The 12,397-nt window shown below is 44.9% G+C and overlaps 1 protein-coding gene across 3 annotated transcripts in view; it reads left to right on the top strand.

Moving 5' to 3' along the window:
• Positions 1 to 12,397, top strand: part of GRIA3 (glutamate ionotropic receptor AMPA type subunit 3) — a 273,921-nt gene that overhangs the window by 190,097 nt on the left and 71,427 nt on the right. For all 3 annotated transcript variants that reach the window (XM_057314146.1, XM_026520521.4, XM_048213511.2), the window contains 2 exons: positions 463 to 570; positions 2,132 to 2,338. In XM_057314146.1, coding sequence (XP_057170129.1) covers positions 463 to 570; positions 2,132 to 2,338 — 315 coding nt within the window. The remainder of the gene's footprint in view (positions 1 to 462; positions 571 to 2,131; positions 2,339 to 12,397) is intronic.

Genomic DNA, 12,397 nt, shown 5'->3' on the forward strand with positions numbered 1-12,397 from the left:
ATGACTGCTTTGCTTTTGTCATACTAACAGTTAAATTAGGCATGAAATGAGGATTTCATAGCCATGTGATAAAATCTCAGAAAGTAAAATAACCTGTATCATTTCTAAGGACACTCCTTGGTTTCCCACCCTCACATTCCAGCCTTCCTACAGTTCAGAACAAAGCACTTCTCTGCTATATGAGTTTAAAGGGTGGGGGAAGCTGACCATCCTACAGTGGGCTAAGTTACTTTACAAAATACCAGTAAAGGTGAGGTGGGGATGGGAATCCCCAGGATGAAGGTGTGTCTCAGGGTTGGGGTCCTGGTGGGCGTGGCAAGACAGAGGGAGACCGGACATCAATCCTTGGAAAGCTCCAGCCGCTAAAAAGAAAGTTTTATTCCACGACAGCATTTGGATTTCATGCAGTACTTTTTGAGTTAAAAACAGGCAACAGGTCAATCAAATGTCTGCTCTTTCTAGGCTGGCTACTGGAATGAATATGAAAGATTTGTGCCTTTCTCGGATCAGCAAATCAGCAATGACAGCGCATCCTCCGAGAACCGGACCATTGTAGTGACTACCATTCTGGTAAGTATGGAGAGAGGTGGGTGGGCTTTCTATACAGCAAGACTTCTGCTTTCTGGAAAGCATTATCCAGCCAGTAGAAAAGACATCAAATTCAAGCCATGAAAACATCCAGTAGGTGAGCTTAGGACCTCTTGAAGTATCTTGCCATCATCATGAACAGAATGTCATTTTTTTTAAAAGATTTTATTTATTTATTTGACAGAGATAGAGACAGCCAGTGAGAGAGGGAACACAAGCAGGGGGAGTGGGAGAGGAAGAAGCAGGCTCCCAGCAGAGGAGCCTGATGTGGGGCTCGATCCCATAACGCCGGGATCACGCCCTAAGCCAAAGGCAGACGCTTAACCGCTGTGCCACCCAGGCGCCCCAGAATGTCATTTGTTTAAAGATTGTATTTATTTATTTATTTTAGAGAGAGAGTGTGCATGCCAGTGAGCAAAAGTGAGGGGAGGGGCAGGAGGAAGGGTGAGGGAAAGGGAGAGAATCTCAAGTAGATTCCACCTGAGTGCAGAGCCCGACATTGGGCTCAATCTCATGATCCTGAGATCATGACCTGAACTGAAACCAAGAGTCAGATGCTCAACCGACTGAGCCACCCAGGTGCCCCAGAATGTTATTTTTTAAAAGAAAGAGAATAGGAATTTGGGACAGTTCCACATATCGTTCTCCTCTTTATCCCCCCCCACACACACTGTAGGACTGATGTTTCGTTGTGGGGGAGACAGCATTATGTGAAAGAGAGATTAGATTAGTGTTTTAATATGAGGTCTGTGTTTAACTGTGCAAGTCACAACTTCTCTGAGCCTCAGGTTATGTTTCTTTTAATTTATGAAATGGGCGTAATAAGTTCATAAGACCATTTCAAGGCAAGATTCACCATTTAAAGCCTTTCTGCAAAATTCAAAGAACGGTTGAAATGTGAGACAATATTCTCATTTCATTTTAAAATGTTTTTCTAAAAGTTGCTATGTTCTTACTGGGTGAAGTACAAACCAGGGTGAAAAATGAGTATGCCACTAGGTCTGGAGTTGTGAATAATTGGATGAAGATTTGACTGAAGTTTACTCTTCTTTTAAACAGACGTGTCAAATACGCACCTTGTCCTAGGTACTGTACTAGGCCCTGACGTTGTAAAAACAAATAAGCCACAGACTCTGACCTCACAAAGATCACAGTTCTTCTTGAGGGCTTGCCTGGGCTGTGGTAAATCCCAAGAAATCAAATGGTTCATCTTCACCTAAGGGAAATACCTCTGCCCAGTTTGACTAAGACAAAGCCTTTACACGTTGAAACCGGTCCTGCTTTCAAACCCTCAGAAAGAACTTAAATCCTTCTCTACATCTTTAAATCATCAGTTAAGGACTCCAAGGAATATACAGCCTGGTGAATTGTCAGTCAATTGAGGTTCTTCGGATTCTTAAGCAAACATTTTTTAAAGGCTCTTTTCATACGCCAAACCTCAACAGCTACACGGGGGGGGGGGGGGGGAAACTTGATTATGATATGTGTCATCTCTTAGAGAAATGTATGGGAGTAATCCTTCGATCTTCTTCTGGTCCCAAAGGAATCACCATATGTCATGTATAAGAAGAACCATGAGCAACTGGAAGGAAATGAGAGATATGAAGGCTATTGTGTCGACTTAGCCTATGAAATAGCCAAACACGTGAGGATCAAATACAAATTGTCCATTGTTGGCGACGGGAAATATGGCGCAAGGGATCCAGAGACAAAAATATGGAATGGCATGGTTGGGGAACTTGTCTATGGGGTAAGTTTTTTCAACTCTGTTTTCATTTACTTCTGTGCTTTCCACTTAACAAAGATAGAAAATTTTATTTTCAAGTGTGATACTTATCCAGTTGTGTAGTTCCTGTGTGGTCTGTAAAAAAAAAAAAATTATCTTCTCCAGTTGACTTCGGTAAAAGTAGGTTGTCAATAGCATTCTTTGGGCAACAGGATTATTTTGCCAAAAGCATAGTAAGATTGGGGAACTTTATCTGGCAACATTAAATACGGCCTGCCCTCGACTGAAAATCTGTTCCTTCTGAGTTCCCTGTGTCGGGCAGCAAAATCACCACCCACCTCGTTGCCTCAACAACTTTGCCTAAGCGACCCGGTCACCTTTGCTCATTGCTCCGTCATCTCTAGGCAGTGACCATGTCCTATCCATTCTACTCTTCTGTCTCTCAAATCCAGACACATTCTTCATTCCCACCCTCATCATTTCAGTTAAGGTTCTTAGCATTTGTTGGTCATTTAACTGATTTCCCTGCCTCTACTCTTACCCTGGCAAATCAGATCTCCGCAGCATTGTAATTTTCCACTTGAAAAACTGGGATAGAATTCAAATCCCTGAGCATGGCAAATAACATGCTTCATAATCTGGCACCCGCCTACCTCTCTAGATTCGTCTTGGACTCTTCCCCCTTCATACTTAGTGTTCCAGCTACCAAGAAGTATACCTCGTTCCCTGAAGGCGCCCACCTGCCCCTTAGGGCATCCCTGGAGTCAGCTGACCTCACTTCCCAGTCCTCCAGAATGCAGGCGGCAGCATTTTCAGGAAGCCTTCCCTAATCCCATTTACCCACCTGCAGTCTGGTTAGGTGCCCCCGCTTTTTGCTCTCTTGTAGTACTTTTGAACCAGTATTATAATCTATTTACAAGTTCAGCTGCCCCAACTGGACTATAAACTCCTTGAGCGCAGAAGCCATGTCTGATTTATTTCAATATCCCAGAGCGCAGCACAGAATGGAGGTTCAACAAATAATTGTTGAATGAATTAATAAATGAACAGAATCGCTCTGTCAAGGGCTTGCCCGTGGGCCAAGTACAGAAGAATTATACTGATAATTAGGGCTTTCAAAAGGGGTACAGCAGGATCTTCAGAGCTCCGCAGTGGCTTCACTTGAAAAGGTTTGGGCCCCTCATTGGCAACGTCAGATCTTGGGCCGCCCAGTGAGGCCTATGGAGTCAAGCGGAACTGGGCAGAAGAACAGCCCACTGAATGAACCAGTCACTAGAAAACTCACCCAAGTGTGGGTGGTGGCAGCCGAGGGTTAGTTCTCTCTGCTTTTTATTTTCATCCCAGGGTCATGAACATACGGCGTTATATTAGCTTCAGGTGCACAGCAGTGATTCCACACTTCTGTATGTCACCTGGTGCTTGTCACAATCTGCAGAGGCTTGCTCTCTGGCAGATAAGGAGTGCTTGCAATGACTGGTCCCTGTCTAGACAACAGGTTAGGGGAAGACAAGGAATCTAGGGGGTGCGTATACTGAGAAGAAGTTGGCAAGAAGCAAACATCCAAGTTATCTATTGGACAGAGGTTCAGGATAAGGACCTCGGTGCTTGAGATGGGAAGGAGCCAAAGTAAGGTGCAGCTCTCCCCTCAGAAAATAGTACTGGGGTCATTAAATAAGTTTTTGGAACAGGTCCTCAGGAGCAAATACAAAGGCAGAAGCTCAGTTCTAAAAATAAGGGCACAGAAAAGGAATTAAGGCTTAAAATGAGACTGGACCTCAAGTATCAAAACTAGGGCACCGTCCTCCAGTCAGACAAGCAGCAAGGCAATTTGAACCTTAGCCCCCAGCAGTGGGCTGGAGCCGATTATCTCCCGTCTTGGGTCAAGGTTGGCCCTGGGAACTGGGGCAGGGCTGAGCTGCAGATGAGAGTCAAGTGAACTCCGTTATGAGAAAGAAGAACATCTAATGCCAGGGACAGGGGACTGACTGAGGGGCAGAACACCCGTCATGCTTTCTAAGGACCCTGAGAAGCTCCGAACCATCTTGACACAGCTCTAACCTCTTTCTGAGCTGACCAAGTCTTCTCCTCTCTTCCATCCTTCATCTTCCAGCACTCAGGCTCCAAGAGCCTTGTGTCTTGCTCACAGAGCTCTCCCGTGCTTGGCACAGATACTCGCTTTTTGCCCTCACGAATGAATGCCTGGCCTGCAGTAAATTTAGCTCGTGGTAGGAGGTAATCTTATATCATTACCATTGTTTATTACTATCATTGCCATTATTATTTTATTTTTATTGTTAGCTACCATTTGTTGCTTATTTCCTTGTTGCCAGACACTGTGCTAAGTGCTTTATAGGCATTAATGTAACTCAGTCCTCACACCATACCTCCAAAGGAGGTACCATCTTATTAACATCATTCTACAGACGAAAACACTGAAGCCTAGAGAGGTGGTCTATGCCAAGACCAAACAGCCTGTCGTGACGCGGCGATTTGAACCCAGTCTCTGCCTACGCAGTCCGTGTTCTTTAACTACAGCCCCAGACTGCACGACAGCTGACGTGTTATTTCAGACCCATCCCATCCTGAAAGACAGCTGAAACTTGTTGAAAGGCTTTTGATGCCTCTGCTTTTGGGGGGAGAAGAATGGCCACAGAAGCATGGCAAAGACTTTCAGGTGTCCGTTTCTACGGGGCCCGAGTTACTGACATGAGCTCTACCAGCCCACTGTGACTCAGTAGCCAGAGCTTTCTAGTGTCTCAGAAGAAAACCTGTCACATTCTGTAAATAGCTCCATGCCCCCCTGGCATTGAGCAAGACATCAGATCCAGTGATGTAGAGCAAGACAGATCTCTTGACACTGTTCAAAGACCCAGCTTTCTTGCTGGGTTTTGGTTTCTCTTCTGGCGTGTCCTCTGTACTGCACCCACCTAATCTCCACATTTGCTCCCTCTTTCCAATATGTGTGAGTGAGGGAGCTTGAGAATTAGAGTCCTTACTTGTTTAGTAACTTAGAAACCAGCTCCCTACTGCTGAATTGGTAAAAATTCTTCTGAAGGAGACTTCCCACCTTTTCCCTCCAGTTCTTTCCACTGAAGACAAAAGCAATAGCCAGGGAAGTCTCTTAAAGAAACGTCCTCTTTCCTCCTCTAACCTGGAGCAAGATTCTGATGTTTTCTGGGATTAAAACACAAGGTGTTTCCAGGGAACTGATGGCAAACCAACTGCTGAATTCCACTTTCCCCTAAAACTTGTGGCTATGAAAAATGGATGTTCTTGTCAGGCTTGGATAAGACCTCTCTGTTCAGGCAGATGATCTCATAAGCTGAATGTGTCCTCATCTTCATTTAAAAGTCTTAATCTTTCAGCATTGGCAAGTTTTCCACTTCTCTTTCAATGATAGAAATGGAGAGAAGTGAAAATGCCGGCATTCATTTCTGGCAAGCCTGGCCTCTTGTAGTTTGCAAGTTGTTTAAGAAAAAAAAAAGGAAAGTGGGGCGCCTGCGTGGCTCAGTCAGTTGGACATCTGACTCTTGATCTCAGCTCAGGTCGTGAGTTCAGGCCCCACATTGGGCTCTGTACTGGGTGTGGAGTCGACTTAAAAAACCAGGGTGGCGGGGGTGGGGGATGGGAACTATCTCTTGCAATGAACATGAAAACTACACACATAGGCACAGCTTTATCCTTAGGGAATTTTCTCTTATGCCTTTAGCATGTAAAACAGATCAGAGTAGGAAAAAATGAAGAGAGGCAGAGATGACAAAAGCTTTGCAAAGATTTTATTATCTACCATAAAGTCTCAAGAAAGAGTCAAAATGAATTAAATTTGTTCAGGAAGAAAGAAGCCCAATCAGCCTCTTTTCAGATGATTCCTAAATGGTTTTCTTTTCCCTCTAAAGAAAACCAAATCAAGGTTGATGTTTGGGGCACCTTGTATTGCTAAGAAGGCTATTTTTGAAACAAACGTCAGTAGGACACAATGTGCCCCATTATGTAAGCTCTTCAGAACATTATGGACTTGAAACTGTCCACCTGCTTTTGGCGGTTTTGATTTTGAGCTGGATGTCTATAACATCACCACATGGTAATTGTCCCCAGCTTAAATGGCTCACACACCACAAGTTTTATGGCTCCAAAATAGCATGTGTTTTAAGAGGACATTTCAAAACATTTTGTTGCTAACAGGGCTCTTAGACATCTTTTAGCCTACCGTTTCATTCGTTTTACAGATAAATATGGGGATCATCCAGGATTGGCCTTTAGGACTGCCATTTGGGTAAACCAAGCAAGGCCTGACATAAGACAGGGATGACAGGAATGGTGGAGGGGATTGTGACAAGGTGACAAAATCACACAGCTTGGCAGAGCTTAGACTATAACTCAGGTTTCATGACTCCTGGCCCATGCTCTGTCCACCGGGTCACACTGGCTCAGTTTACTTAGCTTGTCAAATTGCAGGGAGATTGGTATTGTATCAGATGGGACATCGCCACCTGCCTTCGAGGGGCTTACAATCTAGTTGGATTATGAGCCTTTCCATCCACAATACCCATTCTGCTTAGTAATGTAACGTAATGCACATCCCTAGTTATCACTTGAAATCTTTGAAAACCCAAAATCTACAGCTGGGGTTTTCTGCCCTTTGAGAGGAGAGATGATCTAACAGAAAAAGAGAGGCAGGAAAAGGGCTGGAAAGAAATTGAGGTCGTAATTGACAAAGGGTCGCCTGCCAGCAGGCAGCTGCTGTGTTCCTTATGTTCCCAGCACTTAGAACTAAAGATAAAGACGGGAGGGAAAGAGCTGCCTTAGGAAAGGCCAAAGCACTGCCCAGATTGATACCTCTGGCTTAGAAGAGAGCAGAGAGCTTGGGGACGGAGAAGGGGGTGGGGGACGGTTGATTCCAGGTCACATCCCCTGGGCACCCTCAGACTCCTCACACTCCCAGGACAAATGGCAATTTTATAGATGCTACTCACACTGACATTTCTCTACCTAGAAGAAATTATCTCTTAGGTTGTCACTATCCTAAGATAGATTCATTTTCCATTAAGAAAGACAGAAAGTCGATCTGTCCTTCCCGCTAAAAGGCAGAGAAGCAAGGGTGCAGTAACAGACACCAAATATTCTCTTCTATTCTTCAGGTGATTACACTGGGCTTTGGCAGAAGGGCTGATGGTTTGATAAAAGTGCCCCTCTCTTCCAAATGATGTATATGAACCCCAGGAAGGAGCATTAATGATGCATGGAAGTCTGCCATTCTGAGCAGAGCGGGTGTGGAAAGATTACCAACCAAATTCAGTCTCGCAAGGCCTTTACCCAGCTCCCGGGATACTCCTTTATCTTCACTTTGTCTTTAACTCTCTCAGCTCCCCGAGGACGAGGAGCCCTAACCCATAGATCTAGACTGGGACATCTGTTCTGGCTAAGCAGACGAGGAGATCCTGTTGTGACACTGCTTCTTGTTGAACAGATTTAAATAGACCTCATCCCTTTCTCCAGATCTAAACAATTGCAGACAGTAAACATCCCACAGAGTACAGCCAATAAAGCAGTGTAAGTCCTGCCTTCAACGTGTCCAATTATATTCCTATTGTCTAGTAGCTTGATTCTGTCCACTCCTTTCTCCAACACATTTAAACTTTCTAAAGGAAATATCTTCCAAAGGCTACTAGAACCTGCAGGGATAAGGGATCAGGTCATGTCTGCCTGTTCTCTGGGCCAGCATAGAATCTTTTTTTAAGATTTATTTATTTATTTGAAAGAGAGAGAGAGCATGAGCGGGAGGGGGAGAGGGAGAGAGAATCTCACGCAGACTCCCTGCTGAGCATGGAGCCCAAAGAGGGGCTCGATCCCAGGACCCTGAGATCATGACCTGAGTTGAAACCAAGAGTCGGACACTCAACCGACTGTGCCACCCAGGCGCCCTGCATATAATATCAATGTATAACACCAATACATTGCCTTCCCTCTCCCGTCCTCCCCCTTGCTTTCAGAAAGTGCTTTAAAATGGCGGCTGACAAGCTTCTGCTCATGCGTCGTCTCCAGGTTGGTTATAAGCTTTACATCAGATGAAAATACTTTAAGATACAACATAAGCCTTTCAGCTCAAAAAAAAAAAATGTTTTAAACGCCATTTAAATTGTCATTTCTGTCTTAAACCTGTCAGACTCTAAAGTGTATCATCCCTATACATAGGAGTTTGTTGGTTTTTACGTTTTATGAAATTTACAACTTTGGCAACCCACCTATGAAAAGGATTATAAATCCCCTTAGGTTAAATCCCCTCCAATAATGCAGTTCCTCCAGGTTTGACACTGGTGAGTGGAAAAATCAAACCTAATTTGGCGTGTTTACTGAGCCCACACAGCCACTCCTAAGCTGCTTGATTAAAATGCTTTAAGTAGTCAAGATGCAAGCAAAAGCACTAGCAAACTCTTACCGTGAGCTCTTTCCATTTGCTGGTTTTTATCCTTTACCTGAGGCACCTCCATATCACCCAGCTTACCCGCCTAGATTTGAGAAAACGGCCTGCCTACTGCTGTTCCTAGCAGAGGCCGAAGCTCGAGAACCGAAGGCTGCTGAGACACCGGAAGTGAGAGGCACTTCACTAGGGAGTCAGCACCTCACCTCCTCCCTACTACTCCCTAGCCCCATCAATCATTCTTAACCCTCTCTCCCAGCCACAGCTGACTCCTGTAAGGAGCAGAGACCAGGAAAGGAATGCCATCTGGGGAGTTGCCTTTCTCACTTTTTCATCACTGTTGGCCTCCTAAATCTTCAACCTGCCTTGGAAATGACCTTCCCCCTCCTCTGCGTGCCATGGCGGTTCCAGGAGAGCTAAATGGGTGTTTTGTGACACTAGTTACCTGCTCCTTCTATTTCCCTTACTAATCAGGTTGACTGCTCCACCGACAGGACACCCAGCAGAACTTGGGCTCTGAAATAACGGATCATTGCAACATCCTTTTCATATAGACAAGGGGATAGTGGTGGCAGAGGGCAAGGGCTTCTCCCCAGCTGCCCACGAGCTGACAGGACAGTCCTGCTGCGTTGGTTCCACATATAAAAGATGGGAGGGGTTGTTAAGTCCACTACCCAGCGGGCCATCCTTGCTCCTTCCTTTCTATTGGATGAGACTTCTTCTGCCTGCTTTTTGCTAGTCCTTCGTATTTTCCAGCTGTAATAGGTCTTTTTTTAAGGTTCAGCGTGGGAAATCTCATTTTGGAGCCAGGTCCACATCAGACTTAATGCTATTCTTCATCGAGGGGCACCCTCCAAAAACCAAACTCCACCTTCTCTGGAAAAGCTCCTAAGAAAGAAACGGTCCTGGGGCATCCCAGTGGTGCAGTCGGTTGAGCATCCGAAACTCTTGGTTTGGGCTGTGGTCTTGACCTCAAGGTCGTGACCTCATCAAGGTCATGAGGTCAGGCTCTGTGCTCAGCGGCGAGTCTATTTGAGATTCTTTCCCTCTCGCTCTCCCCATTCTCATGCGCGTGTGCTCTCTCTCACTCTCCAAAATAAATAAATAAAATCCTTAAAAAAAAAAAAAAAAGCCAGACTGAGGAAAAAAGGCAAGTGCCTGAGGGGAGCAGGTTCTTTCTGTTGTCTTACGTGACTTCAAAAGTACTTCATACTAGGAATGGCTTCCTTTGGGAATCTGTTCTTTTGCTGCATATTCTTGGGAACCAGACAAGAAGCCCCACTTTGTCTATCTAGCCACCTCTTGTTAGTGTTCAGCTGTGCTTATCATCTGGTGGGTGTTTGTTGCTGAGGTGTTTTTTTTTCCCTCATAGAGGGTGTCAAGATTCTCAGACTCTTTTCTTTTCCTGCTTGAAAAGAGCCCAATTCCCCGAAATTCAATCCAAAGTGATTTTCTCAGACAAATGCCCCTTATTTCTGCCTTCCAAAACAAGGAAATGGCCATTTCTCTTAGCACGATCAATTATTTAGACTTAAATGATCAAAAACTAGTTAAATTAAGTAATTAAATTCAAATGAGATCAAATGGGAAATGATACGAGTGGGGCATTTGCATGGAGGCAGAAACACATTGGCAAGGATAGAAGGTGGCTTCATCTGTGAATTCTGTTGGCACGACAAGCCTCTTTCTAGCTGAGGCAGACTCTGTCTGCCAAAAAACTCCCACTAGCTTTCTGGCCAATTCCATTCTCCTCAGTAGCTTTTGTTTCTAAGATCAGATCTGGCCCCAGGCAAAAGGGTAAAATAGGTAAAATTTGGGTTTGGCTTCTGTCCAGTTATAAATGCAGAACTGGTGATTCAGGAGTTAGTGGCAATGAGGGGAGTGTTGAAGCCATGGGTAGTAATACTGAGGGGACAAAAATAATACTGAAGGGAGAAAGTGAAGGACAGGCCCTTAAAGGAGTCTTGCTTACTCCACAAACCTTCACTGACTATCTCCTAAGCCAGGCCCCGTGACTAGACTATGGGGCTACAGAGGCACACCTTGGCCGAGAGAGCAGAACTGGGAAGAAAAGCCAGAGAAGGAACATTCCAGAGATAGGAGGAGAAACTATAGTCTTCAGAGAGCCAAGGAAAGAGGGTACTTGGTGCAAAAGGGCAGTGGTGTCCCACGAGCAGGGGACGTCTGAGGGAAGGACTTTGAATGTGGTACGGCAACCAAGTATATAACTGAAGAAGCAATGTCAGTAAATCGGAGGAGATGGAAGGTAGATCACAGGTGTTTTATAAGGACAAAGTCGTGTTAAAATCAAGAGATAGCAAAGGTGTATTTTTTCAAGAAGACCACAGTGAGAGAGAAAGATGCCATATGGTTAAGAGGGTAGTAGAATCAGAAGAAGGTGGGAGGACCGCTTTGTGTTTCGTTTTAGGCTGTCAGTAAACAGAATTACCTGAGTGTGATTTTGAGTAAGATCAATTAATGGTTTTCAAATGACAGTGAGCATTCAAATCACCTGGAGGGCCAGCTGAATCCCGCCCGTTGTGCTTCTTGTTCCATACATCGGGGATAGGGCCTGAGAATTGGCATTTCTAACAAGTTCCCAGGTGACTCTGATACTGCTAGTCCGGGAAGCCACCCATTGAGAACCATTGGGATAGGGTGAGAAGGAAAAATTAGTACAAGAGAACAAAGGGAGCTGAGTTTTAAGAAGAGACAGAAGACTATGGGATGCTAGGAATAAGTGGATTAAGCCTTAGAAAGTTCATTTGCTATGAGATGGAAACGACAAAAGGAATAGGTGAATCGGGACGCCTGGCTGGTTCAGTCAGTAAAAACTTGCAACTCTTGAACTTGGGGTCATGAGTTGGAGCCCCACACGCGGTGTGGAGCCTACTTAAGAAAAAATAAAATATTTTTTTTTTAAAGAAGAAATAGGTGAAGACACAGCACTATGTTGAGAAGGAAAAGGACACGGAGACAATAGAGCTTGTCTCAGTTGGCTCCCATCTCAGTAAAGAAAGAGCCAAGATTGGGGCGCCTGGGTGGCTCATTCGGTTAAGCATCTGCCTTGGGCTCAGGTCATGACCTCGTGGTCCTGGGATCGAGCACCGTGTCGGGAAGCAGGGAGCCTGCTTCTCCCTCTACCTCTGTCCTTCTCCCCTGCTCATGCTCGCTCTCTCGCTCTCTCTTTCTCTCTCTCTCTCAAATAAATAAAATCTTAAAAAAAAAGAAAAGAAAAGAAAGAGGCAAGATCACCTGTGTGGGGGGTTGGAGCTGGTAAGGATTAGGGACCCCAAAAGGCTTGGAATAAGCATCACTCACAGACTTCGAAGAGATCAGCTTTCCTGTGATAGATGATGGATTTAACTTCAGAAATGGGGAGTTTGAGATTGTAGTGAGCCAATCGGGTAGATTTGATCAGTGGGCTCTTAGCTTTAAGAAACGCATACTTTCTGCAACTCCCCCTGGGCTATAGGACATCCTCCACGAGGATAAGGAGTTTTGTCTGCTTTGTCTCTCTTGCTCAGTGTTTCATCCCCAGCATCAAGAGTAGTGCTTGGCACAGAATAGGCACTCAAATATGCACTGGAGTGAATCTGAGAGGGGTTAATTATCGTACATAAAAACAGTGTAGAGTAGAAACCTGCACATATCTATGGAGTTAG

The sequence above is a fragment of the Ursus arctos genome, chromosome X (genome assembly GCF_023065955.2).
Source record: "Ursus arctos isolate Adak ecotype North America chromosome X, UrsArc2.0, whole genome shotgun sequence".
Lineage (NCBI taxonomy): Eukaryota > Metazoa > Chordata > Mammalia > Carnivora > Ursidae > Ursus > Ursus arctos.